The sequence below is a fragment of the Chanodichthys erythropterus genome, chromosome 17 (assembly GCF_024489055.1).
Source record: "Chanodichthys erythropterus isolate Z2021 chromosome 17, ASM2448905v1, whole genome shotgun sequence".
Lineage (NCBI taxonomy): Eukaryota > Metazoa > Chordata > Actinopteri > Cypriniformes > Xenocyprididae > Chanodichthys > Chanodichthys erythropterus.
The window spans coordinates 15808113-15834747 of NC_090237.1; the positions used below are offsets into that span (position 1 = coordinate 15808113).

The 26635-nt window shown below is 37.0% G+C and overlaps 3 protein-coding genes across 10 annotated transcripts in view; 2 read left to right on the forward strand and 1 right to left on the reverse strand.

Moving 5' to 3' along the window:
* Positions 1–8667: 8667 nt before the first annotated feature.
* On the forward strand, positions 8668–17284 carry LOC137004848 (zona pellucida-like domain-containing protein 1). 2 transcript variants are annotated; one of them, XM_067365508.1, is made up of 11 exons: positions 8668–9106; positions 9271–9369; positions 9452–9678; positions 10478–10668; positions 10757–10829; positions 10914–11011; positions 11106–11189; positions 15774–15945; positions 16037–16145; positions 16279–16308; positions 16420–17284. In XM_067365508.1, the coding sequence occupies exons 2-11, from the start codon at positions 9276–9278 to the stop codon at positions 16575–16577; spliced, it is 1236 nt and encodes a 411-aa protein (XP_067221609.1). In that variant the 5' UTR covers positions 8668–9106; positions 9271–9275; the 3' UTR covers positions 16578–17284. The 2 variants fall into 2 exon arrangements, with proteins under 2 accessions (XP_067221609.1, XP_067221608.1); XM_067365507.1 differs by having other exon boundaries at positions 8668–9369.
* A 181-nt stretch (positions 17285–17465) lies between these two features.
* Positions 17466–19514, reverse strand: zgc:162608 (uncharacterized protein LOC100037332 homolog). The gene is made up of 3 exons (XM_067365509.1): positions 19367–19514; positions 19189–19282; positions 17466–18591 (listed from the first exon to the last, which is right to left on the reverse strand). Exons 1-3 carry the CDS (start codon positions 19413–19415, stop codon positions 17799–17801), a joined length of 936 nt encoding a protein of 311 aa, XP_067221610.1. The 5' UTR covers positions 19416–19514; the 3' UTR covers positions 17466–17798.
* Positions 19515–23399: 3885 nt separating this feature from the next.
* The window catches only part of si:dkey-103g5.4 (uncharacterized), a 31475-nt gene continuing 28239 nt past the window's right edge, over positions 23400–26635 (forward strand). For all 7 annotated transcript variants that reach the window (XM_067365918.1, XM_067365919.1, XM_067365920.1 and 4 more), the window contains exons 1-4: positions 23400–23673; positions 24819–25042; positions 25624–25779; positions 26121–26309. In XM_067365918.1, the coding sequence (XP_067222019.1) occupies positions 23466–23673; positions 24819–25042; positions 25624–25779; positions 26121–26309 (777 nt within the window). In that variant the 5' untranslated portion in view covers positions 23400–23465. The remainder of the gene's footprint in view (positions 23674–24818; positions 25043–25623; positions 25780–26120; positions 26310–26635) is intronic.

Here is a 26635-nt window from a genome sequence, read left to right on the forward strand (position 1 = left end):
TGTTTTTGTGCTGACACTCTTTACGTGTATGAATGTAAAGAGTGTTCCGAGGAATTTTCTTGTTTTTAGCGATTTTTAAAACAAATAAATTAATAATAAATAACCTATTCTTACACAAAGTACACAATTTTTAATGTATATTTAATACTTTTTTTTTGACTGTTTCGATGCATTCAGTTTAAACCTTTAAAGGGTTAGTTCACCCAAAAATGAAAATTATGTCATTAATTACTCACCCTCATGCCGTTCCACACCCGTAAGACCTGCGTTAATCTTCGGAACACAAATTAAGATATTTTTGTTGAAATCCGATGGCTCAGTGAGGCCTCCATAGCCAGCAACGACATTTCCTCTCTCAAGATCCATTAAGGTGCTAAAAACACATTTAAATCAGTTCATGTGAGTACAGTGGTTCAACATTAATATTATAAAGCGACGAGAATATTTTTGCTGCGCCAAAAAAACCCAAAATAACGACTTATTTAGTGATGGCCGATTTCAAAACACTGCTTCATGAAGCATCGGAGCATAAATTAATCAGTGTATCGAATCATGATTCGGATCACGTGTCAAACTGCCAACGGCTGAAATCACGTGACTTTGGCACTCCGAATAGCTGATTCGATACACTGATTCATTATGCTCTGAAGCTTCATGAAGCAGTGTTTTGAAATCGGCCATCACTAAATAAGTCGTTATTTTGGGGGTTTTTTGGCGCTCCAAAAATATTCTCGTTGCTTTATAATATTAATATTGAGCCACTCTACGCAAATGAACTGATTTAAATATGTTTTTAGTACCTTTATGGATCTTGACAGAGGAAGTGTCATTGCTGGCTATGGAGGCCTCACTGAGTCATCGGATTTCAACAAAAATATCTTAATTTGTGTTACGAAGATTAGCGAAGGTCTTACGGGTGTGGAACGGCATGAGGGTGGGTAATTAATGACATTATTTTCATTTTTGGGTGAACTAACCCTTTAAAGTCACCATACAATCTTCGATCAATGATCATTCTTATTTTTATGGAATATTGCAGCATTTGTAATAAATTATTTATGCACATCATTATTTTATTAATTCATGTGCCCTCATGATCTTAAATCAAAATAGCCTAACTTCCCCTCCCTCTTGCAACGACATCTCTTCTCTTCTCTGATGACGTGTTTACTGGCGTGAGGGCGGGACAACCTGTCACTCACATGACATCATAGCAATAACAAACCACAACCATCCAATCAATTCCCGATGGTTTTACTTGTATATGTCACAATAGGAAAGAAAACACAACTTACCTTTGTTCATAATGATTATGCATTTAAATAATGGATAGCATAGTAAGCTATTTAATATATATATATATGATAAGTAACCGTGTGGCATATGAACTTAATCTAGCACAGTTTTCTATTTTTCTTGTATCACTAACACATAAGCATCAATCACTGGTTTTGTAATCACTGTAGTTTCTAATTCATATAAAATCAGTTCGGAGAAGGACCAGTTTTGTCTGGCTCACAAGCAAACTGACAGAGGAAGTAAGATGACTTTTTATGAGAGTGACTGGTCTATGCAAGTCAAAGGAGCCCAGTCACTGCTGCTGACCCTGCCAGCTCACAGTCAGACACACACTATCCTCAGGAATAGGAAGCCAGTCAGGAAAGGAAACAGTTTTTCAACAGCCTGTTTCCTCTTCATCTTTGTGGTTTGTTTTTTTGTCCTTTTTATTTCCAGACATTTTCCCCTTGACCTGACAAAGAAAATAAATTCATTATACAGAGCTTAAGCTGGGAAATATAAGCTGTAAAACCTATTCTGGTGTCTGTGGCTGTAACAAGAGGCCCAGTTACAACTTGGGTAAAATTCTTGGAAGAGGAAACCTCCTACTGTGTGTGTATGTAATCATAAATGCAGTGAAATCTTTGTACAGTAGGGTATTATGAACAGACCCTGCAGATGTCATGAGGTTTTGGAGAAGTAAGGGTGAGGCCATCAGGCCAGTGGCATTGCATGTGCAGCTTGTTTGTGCTGATCTCTGGCAGGCTGCCCGGACTCATTCCCCCTCCTCCCTGAATGTAGTCTGTCATGTCTCTTTTATTAGGCTCAAGTCACTTCTTTTGAGAGCCACTAACCAGTGAATTTATGCTTGACCTTTTGTGAGTGTGTTATTTCTTTAAAGGCAGGGTGGGTGATTTGCTTCAAGACATTTTTTTGTTATGCTGGTTGAAAGTCTCTTCACATCCCGATAACAATAAATCACTATGTTAAAGTATTAGTTCACTTTCAAATGAAAATTAGCCCAAGCTTTACTCACCCTCAAGCCATCCTAGGTGTATATGACTTTCTTCTTTCTGATGAACACAATCTGAGATATATTAATAAATATCCTGATTCATCTAAGCTTTATAATGGCAGTGAACAGGGTTCACGAGTATGAGCTGAAGAAAGTGCTTCCATCCACATCCATCCATCATAAACTTCCACACCACTCCGGGATTTTAATAAAAGCCTTCTGAAGCAAAACGATGTATTTGTGTAAAAAAAACAACAACAACAACAACAACAAAAAAAAACATATTTAACAAGTTATGAAGTAAAATATCTAGCTTCCACCAGACCGCCTTCTGTATTCAACTTACGAAGAAAGTGTAAAACTCTTGCAGTTCAAAAAGCTTATGCTATGTCCAAACGCTTTCCCTATTCAACTTACAGAAAAAGTGTATCTGACGCAACACCAGTTTACACTTTCTTCGTTACTTGAATATGGAAGGCAGTCTAGTGGAAGCTAGATATTTTACTTCTTAACTTGTTAAATATGGACTTTTTTTTTACACAAATACATCACTTCGCTTAGAAGGCCTTTATTAAAGGGATAGTTCACCCAAAAATGAAAATTTGATGTTTATCTGCTTACCCCCAGTACATCCAAGATGTAGGTGAATTTGTTTCCTCAGTCGAATGCAAATTATGATTTTTAACTGCAACCGCTGCCGTCTGTCAGTCAAATAATAGCAGTGGATGGGAACTTCAACTATAACAGTAAATAAAACTTGCTTAGACAAGTCCAAATTAAACCCTGCGGCTCGTGACGACACATTAATGTCCTAAGACACGAAACGATCGGTTTGTGCGAGAAACCGAACAGTATTTATATCATTTTTTACCTCTATTTCACCACTTTGTCAAACTCCGTTCAGCTTCCTGCTAGTGAGGTCAAAAAACGCGTTCTGGTGACGGAAGTGATGTCTCGCCCATATACTTCAATGAGCGCAAGACATCACTTCCGTTGTCAGAGCGCGATCTGACCTCACTCACCAGAAGCTGAACGTAGTTGGACATAGTGGTGTATTAGAGGTAAAAAATGATATAAATACTGTTCGGTTTCTCACACAAACTGATCGTTCGTGTCTTAGGACATTAATGTGTCGTCACGAGCCGCAGGGTTTCATTTGGATTTGTCTAAGCAAGGTTTATTCATTCTTATAGATGAAGTTCCCATCAACCGCCATTATTTGACTGACAGAGGGCAGCGGTTGCAGTTAAAAATCATAATTTGTGATCGACTGAAGAAAAATGTCACCTACATCTTGGATGCACTGTGGGTAAGCAGATGAACATCAAATTTTCATTTTTGGGTGAACTATCCCTTTAACCCCCCGGAGACGTGTGGAGTATGTTTATTATGGATGGATGTTTCATGCTATGCAGAGTTAGAAAGATGTCAGTCACCGACCACACAACCAAAACAGCAGCCACCTTTTAAAGTTCCTCCTGAACCAAAACGTCGAGCTTATGCTGCGTTCATGCCATAACTATCGTAATTCATAAGAGATGGAAACCCACGACTGCAATTTATGCATTTCAGTGGCAACATTATCAATGCTGAAATGAATCTGCAGCAGTCAGGTGGTACAGGTCAGTGCTCTTTAAGTCCACATATAGAGGGTATGCATGTGACGTCACCGTCAACTGGACAATATGACGATATAACATTGATATAAGTGATTACGCGGATTTAAACCTACCTATACTGTAGTTATATAAAATATTCACAGGCAGATTTACTTTATGTGTCTCCCCGCCGTCGAAATCAGGCACATATAAATGTCAGGAAACATGACTTCAGGCTGCATGTCAATATCCATGGATAAGGTTTATTTGATAAATTGTAAGGAACACATTCAGGGCCGGATTGGGACTCATTTTCAGCCCTGGAGTTTCATGCCTTAGACCGGCCCACTTTAATTCACGACTGACTATATTAAAAAAACGTAATTAAAACCTCAGTATATAAGTCTGCAATAGTGCACTGTTCTCTACAGCCTTGTAATTAATTTTATTTTTCAAAAATATCTTCAAATACCGATGATAGTACAAAGGATAGTACAAAAAATGTTACTTTTATAGTTATAATAATGATTTTATAATGTTAACCATTGATTAATTCTCTAGCCATCTAGTGGCTGTAGTTAAAAATTCATGTTATTTTAATTTTAATTTAATTGTTTGCTTTCCAGTAGATGGCATAATCCTCCAATTAACCCAGACACATTTTTCATGTCTATCACTATGAATGAAATTTAGAAATGTAGATCTTTATTAAATTGGATTTAACATAAAATTTTGCTATTTTATATAAATGTATATACTTAAATTATAACAAATTGAAGCAAATAAATAACACAAAATACCATAAATCCTACAAAATTGCACAACTTTACAGTAAAATATTAAAGTAGGCTATTACGTTTGTTTAAAAAAAGTTATATGTTACAAAATCACATTTTACTGTCTGGTTATGTAAGCTAGTTGGACAGAAAAAATGAATATTGCTGGCCAATGTGTAATTGCATAGCAAGCAACATAACATAAGTGATAGGCCATATTTTATTATTTGCCTACTATTATTACGATATGAGTAAGCTGCATACATGCCTTTATCTCTTGCATGTTTTCCCCTCTTCCTTTTTATTTATTTATTTTACTTAAATCGCCCTCCGGTGGCTTAGACCTTTTGCCTTACCATAATTTAGCGTTCATTTGAACTTGTCCCGCTCCCCCTACAGACGTCACCTAATCTCTTCTTCTCGTATACTTTTGAGTGACTTGTCTTTTCCGGGCGCACACTCCGAGTCCCTCCCGACCAGGTTAATTTTCCCCACCGAGTGACATGATATCATTGACATTACGTGCAAATGAGCGGTAAAAACCCAATCGCGCATTAGTTTGATTGTTTGTTTGCCGTTGCCCATGTCGTCCAGACCTAAATCCGTCACTCACTGGTTTTAAGGAAAAAGTTAGGCTACTCAGCTTAGTACATTTGGCCATGTCCACAGTTTCTAGAGCATCCATATTTCAACCCAGTGCCATGACAACACCGGCCCTCACGGACAAATAAACAGAAATCTCCTGGTGCTCCCGATTAGCCAATCCGGGCCTGAACACATTCAATTCCAACCTTTAGTGTATTTCGTTTGTTTTACTCACGTTTTCGCAGTTTCCCCTATTAAATCCAGTCACGCAGCAGGTTCTTTTGCCACTCAGTCCAGCTGAGGGAGCGCGCTTTCGGCGGTGCATACCCTCTATACTTTCAAAGCTAGCTTGCTATTGCTAGCCACTACCTACCCTACCTTTAATTGCTATATTTACATTATTGAGTGTTTCCTTATTAACATTGTTCCATTTATATCTATTAAGTCAGTATTGAGTAACTTATATTTTAATTTACATTTCATGTCAGTTAAATTGTCTGTTTTTGCTCCACAAAGCCATAGTACAATCCTTGTGAATTGTTCCTAAATTAAACATTTTTAAGTTTCAATGACTCACTCATAAAGGCTAAATTTGTAATAGCAGAATACTCTTACTATTTCTGCCATTAAAAGATATTGGAAGTATGCTAGTATGCTATTCTGAATTCGACCAGTCACTTGTTTCAGAATGATTCAGTGAATTTGAATGAGTGAACGGGCTGTGTCCTAAATCGCATACTCTCTTGAGTTGGTACTACTTATTTTGAATAAGTAATTACATCATGGTCGCTAAAAAAAAGTACATATAGTATGAATGTAGAATGAATGTAATCTGGACTACTACATTCGCCATGTTGTCGTCATCATGTGACCAATGATAAAGATCTTTCTCCACACTTGGCTAATGGTGCGTTCAAGTCTTCCTGGGAAGTTCGTATTTACGAGGTGGGAAATCGTGTGTACGACGGTAGGTGCGTTCAAGTCACTTTCGTCGGAGTATGATGGCGGTGTGCCTTCTCTAAATTAATTACACAAAATTACAACACTTCTGCTTCTAGAAAATGTAGAGCAAATAATGTACATTAGTTGTATGTTGCTTTTTTATGTTTTTTAATTAATTTATGAAGCTGTTGTAAACTTTATTGTTGCATATTACATTTTTATACTGTGATGCTATTGTATTTTTTGCTGGGAATCAGCTTACTTTGTGTGTAAATAGAAAAGCCTGACAATTCACTGCTAAATACCTGTAATATTGTGGTATTTCGCCATGTTTCTGACTGACACGCCCCCAACTCGTACAGATCGGAGCTTAAAGAAAATTACGAGCTTCCCACTGGTATTTACGACATTGTGGTGGCATTCATGTCAGTTCTGCTCGTAAATACGATCTTTCCGACATGACTTGAACGCACCATAATTTCGCACTTACTTCTGAGGCAGAATAATGATTTACTGATCAACAACAAAATAGAGAGAGCTTTGGTGATAATTAAGCAAATATTTAATTACTACAATACTAATTTCTCGCTAGAAATGACATCAAAAGTGGAAAAGGTTGGTCAAAAAATGTACAAACTGACCACTGTGAAAGTTGCTTAAGGCAGTGTTTCCCAACCCTGTTCCTGGAGGCACACTAACAGTACACATTTTCCAAATCTTCCTAATCAAACACACCTGATTCAACTCAACAGTTCGTTAGAAGACCAGAAATATATGGTTCAGATAAGGGAGACATTCAAAATGTGTACTGTTGGTGCGCCTCCAGGAACAGGGTTGGGAGACACCGGTTTAAGGTATGTTCGGCTTGTGTCACCTTGTGTAGATGCTGCAGCATATTTATGTCACATGCATATAGAGTGGGCATTAAAGCTTATCACACTGAATGCAATGCATTTTCTATAACCTGGATGCAGGAAAGTAGTTATTTCAGCTGCCAGATATGCGAACTTAACAAGAAGGCTCTAGACTGACTCTTGTAATAACAGAGAGAATTTTGAGAAGATACCAGATCCACTGCCACTACTTTCTATGACTGTTCTGTGATCGGACGCTCATTTATTAGTTAGGTTATTATTCTGTCTATTTATTTTGCGCCCGAACCATTAGCTAAAGCTTAGTAAGATACGGACCTAATGTAAAAAACATAGCTGTCAATATCATTGCTCATTTACTGGCAAAAATGTTGGCGTTGTGTTGCTGTTTTTACATTTTGAACCAGCAGGTGGCAGTGTTGTACTAGTATTGTTTTTTTTTGGTTGTTTTTGCGGCCCACTTTTCCTTGTGTTTGTTCAGAGGTTAGATACGGTCACAATTGTCATCCTTTAAAGCGAATGTGGGCTCTTTTCTTTTTCCCCCTCACAATTTCCTACCACGTGATTATTAAAATCATGATGAAAGAAGCAGAACACTAACAGGAAACTAGTTTTCAAGCAATGTGATTGTACAGTTGTCTTACAAGGCCTTTGGCCATTAATCATGAAGGAGTCATAAATCATGATTTGACAACAGTTCTGTTCTTTACAAAATGGCCTTCCCTCACTCTTTGTGAATTCCCAGTGTATCTTTTTACAGAATTGAACTGGAATGTTAAATTAATTTAATAACCTCACAAAATATGATTAAATTATGATATTATATTGCTGGCACATGAGATAGGACACAACACACAATGACACATTGTTTGGTTCTCTTTCTGTTCTTATGAATTTAAAAATGGAGAATTCTGTGGCTTTCTGCAGTTAGAGGATCAGAATGTGAAGTACTTACAATTCTTAAATTCTTGGCTTATGAATAAAGTAGTCTTGAAGGATTTTGGTTTTGATTCTCATACTTCATACTATGCATTTTGGCTCCTCTCTGAATCAGTTGTTTTGTCCTAGAAGAAGATCATCAAGGTGTGACACATCGAAGCGTAATATGTGAAATATGTTCTCTGACCAAGGGGCTTTTTGGCACAAACAAGTGTACGTGCTTCATTCAAAGCTTTGTCAGATATCACCATCACTCAGTCAAAACCGACCCTTTAGCCTTTAGCAGGGGTGTCTTGAGCTAGTCTTGAGCTAGCTGCTCTTAGAATACAATAGATGATGCTTGCATGCGAGCCAGATGAACAAAAGCTATTTTTGGCGTCCTGTGTTTCATACCTTGTGGCAAATTATCACATTTCTCATATTCATAATGTTCTACTCCCAGGAGATGATGCAACATTTTATGTTTCAAATGATTTACACACAATAGACTCTTAATTTACTTTCTAAGGCTTTGAGATTTAATACTGTTATATATATATATATGTTCCCAGATGGATAAAATAATAAGCAGTTATTTTTAATAAATCATTAAAAATATTTTAAATAAAATCCATCTGAATGCAAGAATAGCTACTGGATTTTTTGGTATGTCAATGGGGGGCGAGATGTACAATCATAAAAACAATTCTAATCGCACAGTACAGTGGGTGTAATTTTAAAAAAATATAAAAATCAATGATAAACTGCATTTAATTATAAAATTAAATAAACATTAACCTATTAACATATGTCTTCTATATCTTTACAGTCATAATCGCAACTTTATCAGTATTCATTTATATAGACTTATCTTAAAAAATCAGAGCAGGTGTCTATTGGATATGTGTCAAATCCAGCTGTCACTGTATTCAAGGACTGTCATTGTTAACCAAAGCCAGAGGATTAATTTTATAATCTGGGAAGGAACTGTACGATAATGCAGTAGGAGGGATGAGACACTCCCTGCACCTACTGAATCATGCCTGGGGTCTAACGTTATATAAGAAGCATCTCATCATCTTTCTCAAGTAGTGTCCATTCACCTCCCTGGGAGTTAAACAGGTATGGAATACTGTTTCTTTACACTGATATCTACTGCTTTTTCTCCTAAAGTACAATAAAAACACAATTTGTTCTAAATAATTACCTTCATTGTTATTGTGATGTTGGATGACTTGACTTTTAAATAGGTGACTTTTTAGTCATGTTCTGCCTTTGCTCTACAGCAGGAATGATGCTGTGCCTCTGCTTATGTGCACTGGCTCTCGTTCTGCAGCCCGTTCACTCAGTCTATAACTGCTCCTCGGTATATAACAGGGTTCCAGGTGAGTCTGTGACCTTCCAGATGTGAGGCAGTCCTCCATTCTCTGCAGTTTGCTTGACATTAAGACCTCCATTTTTGTTTAGACAACAATGATCTGGTGGTACACTGTGGCGCCAGCATGATCTCTCTGGAGGTAAACCTGTGCACTGCTGATTGGGCAGGATTTGACCCCAATGGCCTGGCTCTGAATGGGGAACGCAATAACGCCCAGTGCAGGGGAACCGTTGACACCAGTGTGGATCCACCTGTCATCCGCTACCAGCTGGCAGTCAACCATAGCCAGGAGAACCCATGTAGACAATCTCTGCAGGTGCAAAGAAAAAAAGATATTTGTTATCTTTCTTTGTCTAATCTCTAAGAGCTTGGAAAAAAATGTCCCCCTCATTTTTAATCACAGTTGTGGTGTGGTAAATACTATAAATAAATAAATAAATAAATAGATAGATAGATAAATAATCAAGCTGCAAAAAAAGTGAAAAATTAGTAAAAAAAATATATATATATATATTTTTTTTTAAAACCATTTTTAGTAACCTTTTTGCCTAGTGATTAATGATGATTAAATATTTAAATGATGTTAGAAAATACACAAAAAAACAGAATGTCATAAAAGCTGCATACATACTAATTATGCAAAAATAATTAGATGTAAAAAAAAATTATAAAATATAAAAACATAATAAAATAAAATATGTATTATAATTATAAAAAGTATATAGTATAAATAATAAATGTTTTACTTTGTATAACACTTAGACATATAGGCTATATTAATTATAAAAAATGTATGTGAATAGGTGAAATGTACAATGAATGTGACAAAAGCTGTATACATACTTTACTAATTATTAAATAGTAAAATATAAAAAAAAATCACAGAATTTGTTTTTAAAATGTATTATAAAAAAGTATTTTAAAAATTGTAAAAATAATAATACTAATAATAATAAAAAAAGAAGTGAAACATACAAAAATACTGTACAGTAAGTATATCATATATAATATATATATATATATATATATATATATATATATATATATATATATATATATATATATATATAAATAGTTGAATTAATATTATTGAATTTTCCTTTGTGCATTTTTAGATTGTGGATGAGGTGCCCAGCTCATCAGGTCCATTCGGCATGTTCTCCAGCATTCAGTCCGTCATTATCACAGGATACATTGATACGCCCAGCTCCGCAGAGGGCCTCATCAGTTACTCCACAGACCTCTATTATCACTTCTCTTGCCGTTATCCACTGGAATATCTTATCAACAACACTCAGATCGTAGCGTGAGTATTAAGACGTTCAACCTCCACTGCATACTTCAACTGCAGTATGACAACAAGAGGATTGACTAGATTAATATTCTTCACACAGGTCATCGGTGTCAGTGGCCACCAGTGACAACAATGGAACTTTCATTGACACTCTCAGCATGAGTGTCTTCAATGTGAGTGTAGATTTGTGTTAAATCCTTTACTCTGAATGCAAATTGTCACATTTTTAAAGATACTTTTGATTATTTTCATGTCAGAGCACAGAATATACCATGCCTTTGGTGGTTCCGCCTACTGGGTTAGAGCTGCGCAGTAAAGTCTATGTTGAAGTAAAGGCTGTCAATCTCACTGGAAAGTAAGAACAGTGCAGTATTTTTTTTGGACATTGAATAGCATGTTTCTTAATGGCTTTATTGAGGAATGAAATGCTATTTTCTGCCTTTCTTTAGTTTTAATTTGTTGCTGGACCACTGTTTTGCAACCCCATCACCTTATAATCACACCAACAACAAACAGTACAACTTTTTCACAGGGTGAGTTACTCCTTATTAAGAATTCATGGTAATACTTTACAATAAGATTCCATTTGTTAAGACTGGTTAACTACATGAAACAAAAGTTATCATCTTTTCTTCACTGTAAACCAGAATAAGTTGGCAAAACTCAAAAAATTGAGCCAATCAGTTGCCTCAATTTTTAAGTTAAGAAATTCAAAGTTTAAGTAAGAAGAACTGGCAGATTTTTATTTTGGACTCATACATTTTAATTGTTCTTAACTTTAAATGTTGGAGTATACTAATTCATACATTTAACTTAAAATTTCCATGTAACCTCAATGTGAACATTTTAATTAGTGTAAACATAGCTAGCTATAACAAGTTAATTTGGAAAAAGCTAACCTGCTAATTTGCTAACATGTTAACTAATAATTGCTCTCAAAATAAAGCTGCATGCACCACATGTCACCATAATGGTAACTTTCCAAAAACCCACATTAACAAAAACTCTATACTAAATTAGCATAACAAAACATTAATCACTAAATTTCCCACTTTTATATTAAGTTTGCCGAAAAAACATTATATAAAACTTAATTTTAGCATTTACTCTCCCTTTTGAGTGCCATGGGCAAAGCATGCTGGGAAATATAAATCCCAGCCCAGTTTCAGTTAAACTTAAGTTCGTCTAAATACACTCAAAACAATGAAACAGTTCAGGTTACTTAAAATATATCAGTTTTGTGAACTTTGACTCAACTAATTTGTTTAATTTAAGATTGTCCTATTCAAACCATTGTGACATTAGGGACTTTTGCACCGAATAGTTCTAGGAACACAGTTCTAAAAACTAGCCTCTAGGATTTTTCTCCAGGAACAAATTTTTTACCCGGGTTATGTTCCTGGTTGCATTCGCACCGGGAATAGGAACTTTGAAGCTGCCGACATCAGCGTCTGCGACATTTACAAACGCTAAAAACCAGTGGATGGAGGATGCCGTTTGTTGTGTGTTGTGGGTTTTGTGATAACGTAGATGAATATAAACGCATAATCTATGCGACTGAAAGAGCAAAATCTGAGGCTAAGAAACTAAATCCCTATGACAACTTTCAGTATAGCCAAGGTGGGAAATAAAAAAACACAACACTGCAGACAACAGGTAAATGCCGTTATCACTGTTTTCCATGTTCGTGAAGTAAATATGTTTACACAGCTTTTTAAAAATGCCGGGTGCCGGTGTTTGACCAATCAACGTACACTTATGTCACTGATAGTTCCCATTGATAGTTTTCACGTGACGTCACGCCCTGAGGGGAACGCCCCCCTGGCGAGCAAAACAAGGCTTTCCTCCATTGCATGCCAGTCATTTTTACCAGGTTTGTAGTAAGATCTAATGTAGTAAGACAGTGATATTAAAGGAACACTCCACTTTTTTTGAAAAAAAGATCACTCTCCTAGAGTTAAACAGTTGAGTTTTACTGTTTTCAAATCCGTTCAGCTGATCTCCGGGTCTGGTGGTACCCATTTTAGCATAGCTTAGCATAGTTCATTGAATCTGATGAGACCAATAGCATCTTGCTCAAAAATAACCAGAGTTTTGATATTTTTCCTATTTAAAACTTGACTTTCTGTAGTTACATCGTGTAATAAGACCGACGGAAAATTGTGATTTTTTTTTTCTAGGCCGATATGGCTAGGAACTATACTCTCATTCTGGCATAATAATCAAAAACGAAAATGGTAAAACTCAACTGTTTAACTCTAGGGGAGTTGGAAAATGAGCCTATTTTCAAAAAAAGTGGAGTGTTCCTTTTAAAAGACCAAATTCAATATACATCTTATTGATTATGCATACTTTGTTCAGGCAAACAAATGAACATAGAATATTAATGCAACACAGGGTTTCTCATTAAACGTTTTTTTTTCCATCAAAAAACATAGCCTAGTAAAAAAACGTGTTGCATTCATATTCTAGGTTCATCTACTTGCCTATATGTATATAGTATGCATCATCAAAAAGGGTTAAACTGAATTTGACCTTTTAATATCACTGTTTTAGTAGGCTACATTAAGGCACTTTAAGGGTTCTTTAAGAATTCTTTAGCCTGGCGTCGGTTCACCCTCCTATGCTGCTTGATCAGCCATTTCATTCTAATGGTCTTTCTGCGTAGTAAATCTGTTTTTAAAATGTTTAAATTTTTAAAAAGTGGTGCAACATAACTCAATTTAAAATAAAACCCAGATCCCAATAAAACCCCAAATCCTTGATTAGTGTTAAACTTTGCTTAATTTAATTAGTGCAAATAACCACCCTAGTGTTTTTCACGTTATCTTTTTAAAAAATTGTCCCACTGTTTTTAGTAATTGAAAACACTGTAGGTGCTGTATATGGATCACAAGTGCCCAAAACGTGCATCTTGTTCACATATTTGTGTTTTTAAGATGGAAAATTGACAGGCTTGTGCTGCAGTTACGGGTGTGTCTCATACGTTCTGAAAAGTGAAGCCACGGGCTCTTTGATCGCCCCCTAGAGGCTGGATGCAGTACAGGTCATAAACACCGCCCTCTCAATGCAGTCGAATGAGACTTCTGTGAAAACTTAAAAATAAATTCTGCTTCAAATAAAACTTTCTGAAAGATGGTTTTGGTCATTTAAGGTAGTTGTTATCACACTGATATATATTCAATTGTTCGTTTTTATGATGATTTAGATTTTAGCTAGCAATTTGATTCTATAAAAACGGGGCGTGTCGTCATGATTCGAAGTTGATTGACAGGTTGTCTGAGGACTGTCGGAGCTTCGAGGGGAGATTGAAGATGTATTAACTAACTTTTAATTTTCGATTTCTTTGTCATTAACACCAACAAAATGAGTTGTTCAGCAGTAAACTGTACTAACCGACCTACAGGATCTGACGGATCACTGAACTTTTTTTCTGTAACATCAAATGTGGGCGTTATAAGCTAATTAATAAATGTTATTAGTTAAGATAACACGCCTAATGTTAACCATGTCGGGAAAAAGCAGGTGATCGTTATCTGGCAGTTACTTATTATTTTTATGGGTATAAAATAATAATTAGCAGGACAAAACTAATGATAGCTTACTCTAATTACAGCAATCGATCTCCTGTAACGTTAGTTGAACTTGATTTAAAATGGCAGGACCGTTTCTGACGATTTAGAGTTGTTTCTAGTGGCATATTATATTGATTTTATCTACTGAATTTGCCGTTTCAAAAATATTATTGCTCTAGAAATAGAATAGCCTATTATTTTATAGGTAGACTTTTAAATTGTGTATAATTTTTAGTCTATTTAAAATACATGAATGATGACGCAGTCATCAACTGACGGCTCAACTGACGATTCCTTCTGCGCATGCCCAGTCTCCAAACTTTTTTTTTTTTTTGACGTATTGCGTAACGTGTCAGCGCCCATTCATCAGCACATTTTGGCTTCAGTTCAATACAATGGAAGGAAGCGACGTCGCGTCGTCCATCTTTTTTTACAGTCTCTGTGCAGTTACATGGCTGTTTTGCCCGCCAGGGCTCCGCGACAGTCACGTGACTGAAACGTACGTGACTGAAAACTATGAATAGTGCTGGTTTAGACCCTACTCTGAAGTAGGCGCTAATTTAGTTCCCCCAAACAGACTTCCTAGAACTTAGGGTGCGTTCACACTTGTAGTTCGGTTTGTTTGGTTCATTTGGTCCGGACCAAAGAAGAAAAAAAGCATTTAGTCCTGGTCCGGTTAGCGTTCACATTGGCAATTTTATCACCGAACCAAAAGATACCGAACCTTAAGTCATAGGGATACATACACAACATGATTGGTCGGATTTTATGACGTACTCCCTATTTTGAGACGGAACTTACCGAACATCCAAAACAATGCTGTTTGCTGAGGTAAATGCGCTCGTAGCGGTGCGTAGCCTGCATGTTATTGTATTTTGGCCAGCTGGGAACTTGTGAAGAGCTTATAAAATGTGTAAAGTAGTCAAAACACCGGCGGGAATCCATCCGTCACACACACAAACGATCTGCTGCATGGAGACGCGCGTCTATGCCTGTGATGGGCAAACTCGCGACTATGACAAGAAAAACCGACATGCGTGAGGATTCTGTCCTTTTAAGGGTCTCGTCTTCCTGTTTTTGGTTCGGTTACATGTCTTTGGTCCGTGTTGCGTTCATATAGAGTTCGTTTGAAAGCGGACCGAGGCCCATTTTTTCACTGGTCTCGGTCCGCTTTGGTGCGCACCAGGGTTCGGATGGCAGCATTCACATTCAAATGAACCGCACTAACCGAGCAATCGCACCAGGGTTCGTTTTAATCGAACCAAACATGACAAGTGTGAATGCACCCTAAAATCGTTCCTGGTTCCTGCGGTGTGAACACAGCAAAATCTGCGTACTTCAACCAGTAGTTCTAGGATCTAAAAGGTTACTCCGGTGCGAAAGCCTCTATATATCCCAATGAAATGGTTTCTTTAACAAGAAAAAATGTACTTGATTTTGTCTATCAGGAATTGATTAGATTGTTGTTTGCTATTGCTGTGATATCATGTCAGTGACACTCCAGGGCAACTACATTAATGTTTTTCTATTGTTTTATCACAGATGCTTTGTAGAGAATCGGACAGCAGTGCTTTATAATGGGTTGTCAAAGTTTTCCCGATTTTCATTTGAAGCCTTCCGCTTCGTTGAGCATCGTGATCAAGAAAAGTCTTCTATATACCTGCACTGCATACTGCGACTTTGCGAGCCAAACAAGTGCCAAGAATTACTTAATGTAGGAGTCTTTACTGTTAGAATAGAATGAATAGGATACCACTACTGAAAATGTCAGACAATTAACATGTCACTTTATTTCACTTGTGCAGCCTTGCACTTCTAATAGAACACGACAGCGAAGGGCCCTAGAACCTTACGGATCACAAGCCAAAGAATCTGCTACAGTGTCTGTGGGTCCTCTATACACCGCAGCCCTGAGTGAGTCAGTCACGTCCACACGTGAATCCAGAATGAGACTGATCTGAGACCCAGCTTGTTGTCAAACATACTGAATTCTAAATGAGAGACATTTTCTGTCATGCCTAACTACTGTTTCTTTTTGATCCTGTAGAGAATGATGTTCCCACTGCATCGGCCTATGGTATGAGATTCTTTTTGAGTCTTTATTTCAATCGAAATATTGCACTTTGATGTGTCTGAAATTCAGATGAAAAGCTAGACAGTAACAGCTTGTTTTTTTCCTGTGAATCAGGAGGCAGTGAGCCATTGAACAGGGACAATATGAATGTAGCCGGAGTGGTGGTTGGGGTCATTTTTGCCACCGGCGGTGCTGTGTTGATGGTTATGGCTGGATGGTTTGTGCTGAAGAAGTTTTTCTGGGCCGGTGGTTTGCCTCGGGCTTTCCACTAAGAGATCCATCAACTCGCCATCTGTTTTGCATTGAATGAAGCTTAATTTGATATGCCCGATAAGACGTCTGATCCCATCACGGCATCTGCACAAACCAACAAAGAACCACTTTGCATAATGCCTATTTAGCATATTTTAATCTATTTAGATAGCACTGTGTAGTCCAGTCACTATGCGCTTGGAAGAACATGCTAAATTCTTCATGTAAATGCAAATATTGCATTGTTTAATGAGTTTAAGTTTGTTTATTATCTGAATTATACTGTAAAAGGTGTGTAGGTATTATTGAGAGGAACAAACTGTGGATGTAATCGTTTTGTAATGTTTTGATCACACTTTGCTTCTTATACACGTTGCTTGTATATTAGCCCAGGGGTTTTCAAACGTTTTGAAGGAGCCCAAAATATGATCGAAGGACCCTCTTCCTAAAATATAAAGGCAGCTATTTTGTTATGTATAAAGACCCGTTTATTTTGTGTGAAAAATATAATAAGCATTATATTATAGACTATGTTGTTTTCTTAATTAAATAATTGGCTTTTATTTTGTAAAGTTTTCTACCTACCTACTTTTAGATGTATGAAATTACTAACAATATATATTTTCAATTACGTAACTTCAGATTTAGCACTTTTTATATTTTGTGTTAAATATGATTGCATTAAACATACAGTATTTGATACATAAGTTAACTTTGACAGCCATAAATTTACAGTTTAGACAGACTGTAACAGTTTTCTTCATGTATAATTCCTCAGATTTTCTGCAGACCCCTTAGCGGTCCTGAAGCACAGTTTGAAAACCCCTGTATTAGCCAATGACCTGCTGCTTCCCTGTAATTTAATATGATATAACAATTGTCTAGATGTGATGTATTTAGAAAGGAACACTTTTATTAGTAGAGGCAATAATCAAAGAACAACATATATTCATTTCAAATATGTACAAATTGATCTTTTTTATTTACATTCTTTTTGTCTGTTTATGAAACAGTATATCCACACATTACACAAAAAAATATATTTAATAAAATGAAGAAAGGCTTTCTTTTCTGTCTTTCACTTCAATGGATTTCGCTGTACGTCATATAAGGTTCTTGAAAACTGTACAAACAACAATATTGTTCTACAAAAGTTACAGGTCACAATGTACAATCCAAACATAAGAGCTGTTATTTACATTACAGTTGTATTTCTGCTAGGAATGGAAGTGTGTCGTTATTTAATTTAGAGTGTGTACAATGTCTTGTAATAGGGCTGTGAGTCTAGTGGAGAAATCTTCCTGTATGGACTCTATGTTTGTCTGATGGAAACCAGATGACTCACCATGACTCTGGTTTTCTTGGAGAGTGATCATCTGTAGGTCTAAGTTAGAAATAAACTGTTGATTCCGAGCTGAGGAATTCTGGCAGAACTGATCCACTTTTGAAGCCATCACATCCCTTGGAGGCTGTGCTGAGGCAAGATGGCCTGCCAAAGCTATCTTCAGTGCTGCCACCTTCCCTTGGACCTCTAAACTGAAGGTACACACTTCCTGTCCCAGCCTGGCAGTGACTTCCTCCCAAAGTTCCTTTCCACTGCTGTCTCTTTCCTCCTCTACTGCCTCAAATGCTTTTGTTTTAAAGTCCTCAAAGGCTGCTGTCCTTTTCTGGTGGCTTTCATCCAAAGCTTGCGTGATCCTCTGCACTGCCTCCTGGTAAAGTGTGGCTTCCTCTGGATTCAGGTCCTGGAGGTTCAGATTGAGTTTCTCACAGAGCTCCTGAGTATTTGACTGGAGAGCGGTCTGAAGCTGCTTGGTGAAGGGGGCCAGGAACTCCTTAACATTGGCCAGGGTGTGTTTTGGGTGGCTGGGGTAAGGAGAGAGTCTCTCCCTCAGCTCAGCAAGCTCCTGCTTTAGACGAGCCCTCAGCCGCTCAGACTCCATGCTCAGTTTGCGTCTCAGTTCAGCCGCCATGGGGTTGTTAGAGTCCTGGGAGTAAAGGTCACTGCTCACCACATGGTTCTTCCACATCCCACTGCAAAATAGGATCAGGGGTCAATGACTTACAAGAGCGTCCATGATAAAAAACTCAAATTTTAAACACAAACTCTTTGTTCATTTCATATGGTTTTTATAAAACTTATAAAACATATTTAATGAAAGTAAAAACTCCAAGTAAAAAATAAAATATATTTTACTTACACCTTTAAAACATATGAGAGTACGCATCTCAGTAATTACTTTCAAAAATGTTTTTTAAAAACTTTTTTCAATGCAAAAAACTTTTTTTATATTCATTATTAATTCATAAATGTTACTGAAATATTAGTAAGCAATTTTGCCAAACTGGTTTTCTTTTAAAAAATGTAATTATTTTTATTGAGGCTTTTTTTTTTTCATTATTATATTACAACAATTGTATCACCCTGACATTTCCCCCGCCAAAAAAATATTTCCAATAGTTTGTTTTAATTTTTAATATCTAAAATAAAATTCATTTTTAATCACAGAAGAGGTGTATTCAAGACACAGCATGTATGAATTTTTAATAAAGGAAAGTAAACAAAATAAACAAGCATCATGTCATTATATTGCTGTTTAATGAACACTGGCCTTAAGAGAGTAAACTTACTTTGAGTCTTTGTCAAATTTTTTCTTGTCTGTGGCCTGATTGTCTCTCTGTAAACTAAATGCTTCTCGGCTGATCTCAGCATTGAGTGGAAATGCTGAAAAGGAGGATGGTTGCATTAGATCAATGTAATAAAAAATAAAAATTGAATTTGATAATAGAAACTGGAGAGGCAACAAACCTGTTGTGGTAGCAAAGGCCAACGCCAAAGTAACAAACTGCAGATTCATATTTATTATTTTTACTGATGAAGGTTATTCTCTGTTTGAAAATAGAAAAAAGATTTATGTAATTAGACACATTTATTTAAATATTATTGGCTAACAACATATTAAATGGGACCACTCAAACATAATTAATTAATCTATGCAAGTGGACATCTGGCTCTTACCTGTTGATGAGAAAATGAGAATTTCTTCTCAAGGGTCCATATTTAAAGGAGTCCCTTATCAGAGTTTGTCGTGCTTTTCATCTGTGTCAACACAAACCACGTGGAGGGTCACTTTGATAACGATAGGCGTTAGGAACTTAAAGGTATTTTGCTGATTGCCTCTTCAAAGCTACTCTTTTCCAACAACACAGATTCAGAGTAGCCATAGTGATGTCACAACAAGGACAATATTGACGTAATTTGCAAGGTCACTGCTATTGGAATATGCTTAGTACTAACCAAAGGTGTTTGGACAGCACTTACGTAGTGAACAGGGTTGAACATTTTGATACACGACTTCTATTTCAATTACAAAAGTACATTATGATATGGACTTCATTCTGAATGTTGCCAGTGAAGTTTGCTCAGTGAACTGAACTGCATGAAATTTGACTCGAGTTGAGTCCTACTTGGCTCTCCCACAGTAATGACATAGAAATAAGTCACAGAGAATGAACCCTCCAGGCCTGTGCTTGCTTCATTATCTCTGGCTCTGCGAACAAAGGTGCTGTTTGTTTTTACTTTACTGAATGGGTCCTCTTAGCTTTGAGTACATGGCCAAAACTAGTGATAAACAAAGCCAATAGTGGGATACTTTGAACATTTGATTATTTCACTTTAGACCTACTTTCTGTCAGCTGCATGTTTGAGTAGACAAGAACAAACCCTGCAGAGGGAATTTTGCCACACAAAAGCCACCAATTTAGTTACCAAACATGCTGTTTTGTTCAGGGTAATGTGTTGTTGTGCAAATCTCATAGCCTACTACATCATTGTAACTCGCCCCATTGATTTTACACCGGTGCAGTAGGGCAATAACATGATTTAACAAGAGATGTCATACAATCGTTCAATTCTGGTGTCTTTGGCAGCAGCATTTTTACATTTTGTTGACTATTATTGGCATATCATAGCCTGCTGTAAAAAATAAAATCCTCCCAATTTACCTTAAAAAAACTGTACGTAGGCTATATGTGTCATACTATAGTACATATATGTATTATCACTGATAGCCTACCACTTCTTATCACTGACCCCAAAACAAACTGACAGGATTTCTACACTTCTGCAGAACCGAATCTATCCTACTGCACTCATTCACAAACTTAGGGACCATTGGCCTCAAAAAGGATAAGGTGACACAGAACTATCTGTTGATCTTAAAGGTGCTAAAGAGGATGTTTTGTTTTATACATTTTTGCAATATTACTTGAAACTGTCTTTACTAACTGATAAAAGACTATTTATTAGGTGCACCGAAAGGAATAATATTAATATACATCATCTGTGCACGAGATAGGGCCTTAAAAACATCAGCCAATTGTTTACGCGATCATCGATCATAAAGAGGATCTTTTTCTCAGTCGACAAAAAGATCCTCTTTATCACCTTTAATAAAAACCTTCTTCGTCGCTGACAAAGGATAAGATGCATTTGCAGTGTTTGTTTAAATGGATTATTGATAAATATTTAACTTCTTCCAGAAGTTTCGTTGTCTGTTTTCTCAGTTTGTTCGAATGATTCAGGCTGAGGCGCGTTTGACGTATTCATCGAAAATTATTAGAGTCGACTCGAAATGATTCATTCATTGATTCGCGCTTTAGAATTTCTAAACATTCGAAAGGAAGTAGCAGACACACAAAACATGATGAATGATAAAATATTAGCCTATATGGAAAATGTTTCTCAAGCAATCCATTCCAGACAAGGATTTACCACAGCAGTATTTTATGGTGGCTCGAGCACCAGGAAAAAGAGGTTAGTGAGTCGTAGCCACGCTAGCTTTTTACAATTGTGTCACTACTGAATTATATATGAAGAGTTTCGTTGCAAAACGAGATAAATCCATTTTTTTAATTTTTCAAAAATCTTGTTTTTTGGTTGTGCATTCCAATTAATATCAATTCAACTGCAGTTGGTTTGTTTTGATTTAAACCTTCATAACTTAAAAAATACAGCTAAGTAGCACCATAAAACAAAATAATAACATGATAACATAATAATAAACATGTTTTGACAAAAATGTTAAAAACGGATTTATCTCGTTTTGCAACGAAACTCTTCATATAAAGACGGACACAGTTGTTGTTACGTAGCCCCTAAAGGGACGTGGGACGATTTTTTCCAAATCTTTTGCGTTCCCACGCAAAGATATTATCGTTCCCTTGCCGTGAGCTCGGACAAACACTTCCTTTTTAATGTCCCGCTGGTTGGCAGTAGTGTTTCAGTCAGCTCCATATGTTAATAATGCACACAAGTAATGCGCAGCTCTTAGTTTGAACTTGTTGGACTCAAATATAACAAAATGCAGTCAGTGCTTATGTCAAGCAGTTCAGTAAAGTTGGCAATATACACAGATTCGAACTTCCGGATCAATAACTCGTGAGCTAAACGTTGTTAAAACACAAATGCAGCTACTTCCAATCACAGTAACCTAGAAAACGAGCTACAACAACCAATTTTCCTCAAATGTGCTTTATAATAAATTGGTTTCTATGAGCAGGCGACGGAGACCATTCTGAAGGGACCGTTTGAAAAGTGCAAAACCCAAAACCCCTTTGCTCATATTATAAAAAATACTCAATTCACTGTAACACACTGTACTGTCACCAAATTCAGTTCATACGCCACTGCTCTCCTGCTGGTTGTACTGGAACACTTAGTTTGATAAAAAATGCATACCTTTTCTGATTATTAATTATTAAACCAAATTAATAACTTCACGGTTATTAGTAAAATATTAAATAAATTGTAATGCCATCGAATTCAGTAACCAATTATCATGCAAAAGCTGTTGTATGTAAGCTGTGTACCAACATCAACTATGTAAAGAAGGCCTTTATGTGCCAAACTAAGTGTTGTTTTACCTATTTACTATCAGGAGAGCAGTGATGTATGAACTGAATTTCCTGCCTTTCCAATTTTTTTTCCCACCACCACCACCACCGTAGGGTCCAAACCAAATGAAGGAATTGCAGGACCATTCTCCATGTTTGGAAACACATGGTGTCTTACGGATAAGAGTTAAACTTGCAATAACAAATTGTGCAATAGATTGTGTCGTGGAACTGGGTATCAATTGAGGCAAATGCAGCACTAAAACTACCTTGTCATTTGAGTTCATTCTTACGTAGGCCTAAAAGTGTGTGAAATGTGAAAATATATTACATAAATTAAGTCACCATAAGGTCAAAGTCCACACACATTCTGCTGAAGTAGCTTAATTCAGGGTCCAAGTTCATTGATTTTGAAGCACTACAAAAAATTATGAGGCATGCATAATTGGCGTACAGATTCATGCTTTTTAAAATATTGTTTTTCACTTCAAATTTTATGACCTGTTTACATAATAGTAGATTTGATTCCCTTGCACAGATCAAAGATTATAACAGTATGCTTTAATTCACGCTTGTGTAGTAATATAGGGCTCTGGATCTTGCAGATTCAACTTTAACCCAGATATAGCAGTTGGTTTACTAGACTGACCATGGCCTTCTCGCCTACTGGGTGCATCAAAGGAATGAAGCCAAGGGATGTGAAAAACAAGGTTTGTTGTTTTAGTGACCTATTGCATGTTTGAATAAAGAGTGCCTGGAATGTTCTCTTCTGCTGGCAAAGGATTCGAGAAAGTGCACACTAGTAGAACATTTCTGATAGGACTTGGTCTTTTTTCACATAAACCTGCAACTTGTGATTGATTTATTGTTTTTAGATGTGCCGAAAGACATTTAAAGCACAGCCAAAATTAATCAGTTTCATGGTTTCACTGTGGCCTGTAATCTAAACTGGCAGCATCAGGTTGCATCTTTCTACCTATTGGCATGTGTGATACTTTATCTCTAGACGGTTCATGAATCATTCAGCATGGCAGGGAAAGAGCTTCCTGTATGCCTTCGAGCTGTCTCTGAGTCCGGGACAGCATAATGAAATGATGTGCTCTTTCAGGTTTTGCCTCTGCCGGCCTTCCCTACTTTACTGGTTCTTCACCCTAAGACTGAGCCCTGCTGTTGGATCAAACATTTCTCTAAGACTTCCTGAAAGATCTTCCTGCAAACCAGGTAACTTGCATTTTTCTGGGACATGACGAGGTGAAAGTGCATCAAATGGGTGTCTAGTCCCAGATGTTATTTATTTATTTCATGAGTTCGTTTGCTCATATAGTATTAGTTAAAGCTATTAAGGTTAAACGTATTTGGCTTGCTGTCCGTAGTGGAGGGGCTCGAGGAAGCATTTTCAACTCTAGCTTATATATTCCCCCCCAGTGGGACTACTAATGCTTGGAAGATGAATATGGTAGCAAAATACCTAAATTATGTTGGTGGAGTTAGGGAGATGGAGGGATGCCAAAAGAGCTGATGCTGGAGCAAGGTGAGTGGCTGCTTATATGTTCCAGCAGTCAATTGAAAGATTAGATGGGTTCATTCCTCCTGAAATTACATTTAGGAACTTCACTTATTTGTTAATGAACATCACATTAACTGTCTTAAATTCTTTATTTAATAATAATATTAATAATATTTTACCCTTGTTCTAAACCAATCTTTCAATGTTAAACTGTGAAAATGCATTATTTGAAATTATCATGATCAAAAATAGTGAAATAATCATAAACCATTTCAATATTTATTGTTAAAATTATTTTAAAAAATTATGAAAAAATTTCCCACCACATCTTCATTTCCACCATAAATGGATTTTCCCCTAAAAAATTGTTTGTAAAAGTTAGCTTACTTGTTTATCAAGATGAAATACAAGATGTGATGTATGAAGAAAATATATAAAAATCAAGGTAAATGGCTCCATTTCCAACCAGACCGTGATTTTGTGAAATTATGCAAAAAGTTTACAAATATTATTTAATAGGGGAGTCGCTCACGAGACGAGACAAGACACGAGATTGAGTTCGTGAGAAAGAGATGATATTTTTGCAGAGTATTTTTAAGAAAAATTCATGACTGGAAAAATAGTCTGCAGGTGCATTTTGAAATGTTTTAACTAATCATTTTGTAATGCATGTCATTTCAGTTCTACTCTGAATATGAATTATCATATGCATTGAAAGACAAGAATATACAAGCACAATTTCTAAAAGTCCACTGGGTCCGATTTACATAGTTGAAGAAAAACTTAAATATGAAATTTAAGAGTTTGGTTCTTGGAGATTGTTCTTTGGAGAACCTTCTAATTTTATGTTTGTGTCAAGGCTTTTATTGCCCGGAGGGAGATGAGGCTCCAGTTCCCTGTCCCAGAGGAACATTTGGACCAAGTTTCTGGGCCACGACCATAAACGGCTGTATCAGCTGCCCATCACATCACTATGGACCTAGAGAAGGCTTGAGCAGTTGCCTGCCTTGTGGGCCCTGGTCACAACAGCCTCTGCCTGGACAGGACAGCTGTACATGTCTTCGAGAGGGTCAAGTCTTCCAGGTAAGAACTTAGTGCATTGTTTACATAAGTTCCCATGCATTTGTAGCTAATTGCAACCACACAGCAAAATCTCCAGAGTTAAATCAACTCTGCTCAGAGTGCATATGGTCCCTCTCTAAATAGTGTTAAAATAACACTGAAGCAGAGTTAAAGTTAATGAGATAATTAAACAATTAATTAAGTGATGATTGTGCATTAGTGATGAACACCTGCTGTTAACAAGCAGAATCACTGAAGAAAAGAGAAACACAAGAACTACAACTGACTTCAGTCACAGCCTTATTAATTCCTTAATTATCTCGTTAACTTTAACTCTGCTTCAGTGTTACTTTAACATTATTTAGAGAGGGACCAAATGTACTCTGAGCAGAGTTGATTTAACTCTGGGAGTTTTACTGTGCATGTAGAGAAGCAATCTGCAGACCTCTGCTCAGACAGATGCTCATGTTTCAGCCCAGTGGGAGTCTAGTTACCACTCTCACTGACTGCTGAATGCTCTTTTCATCAGTTACTACTCACTAGGGAAATGAGTCAGGATTTGTTGTCTCTAACGGCTGATATCTTCCCAATCCTGAATGCAGGCCAGTGATGGACAGTGTCCATGTACTTTGGGATACACACAGAAAGGAGAAACATGTGTGTTGAAGGTCTATGAGATCTGCAAGCATGGAAGAGCACGTAACCAGCATGGAGAATGTCTGGACCACAAGCAATGGAAGCAGTATTGCTCCCAGCAGGTGAGTGTCCACAGAAACCAAGGGAATATTGAGAAACCTGTACTACAGTCATGTTGTTTGTACAGAGATGATGACGTACTCTCCATTCAGTCATTAACACTGAAAATTTTATGAATGGTGCGTAACAACTTGCTTATTTTGCTTATGAAGGACATCGGATATTGGATGTTTTCTTAGTTTTGAATGGTTGACCAAGAAGTCAGTGGCCTCTAAAGTAAAATACCTTCTTCCATGAACTCTTAGTATGCACATAAGCAGCCTCACATGTACCACTGAACGTGACATGTGACTTACCCTTGGACCCCGTTGATCAGTAGTTCATACGTTGTGCCTGCCTGCAGGTGTGTCCATCTCCTGAGCTGTACGAGGGCTACGATGGCTCCCTGGGCCTGTGTGTGTGCAGAGGTCTGTCCAGGCCTGAGCCAGACAGGGTTGAGTGTGTGGGCTGGTGCCGGAATACCCTGAGTCCAGTTCTGCAGCTGGTTTGCACTGGAAGCCTTTACCTGCTCTACACAGAGTCTAATCAACAAGTCAGTCCATCTACATCAGTGGTCTCAAACTCCATTCCTGGAGGGCCACACCTTATAGTTATCGTACTTGGTGTGAATGCGATCATATTGCTTGTAATGTGTTAAGGCTCAATCTCGATTCAAAGACCCACGCGATCTTACTTTATTAATGACAACAATTCACCTGCATCTTTTAAAACCTTTGATAAAATCATACCGTATCATTCAAATATGTGTTCACGCTGCCAGAGCCAGAGAGAGCAGCTTTGAACCACAAATGAGTTATTTCTATGTTACAAATATTCAAATGATCACAGAAGTAATGAGATATAGATTTTAGTTTAGTA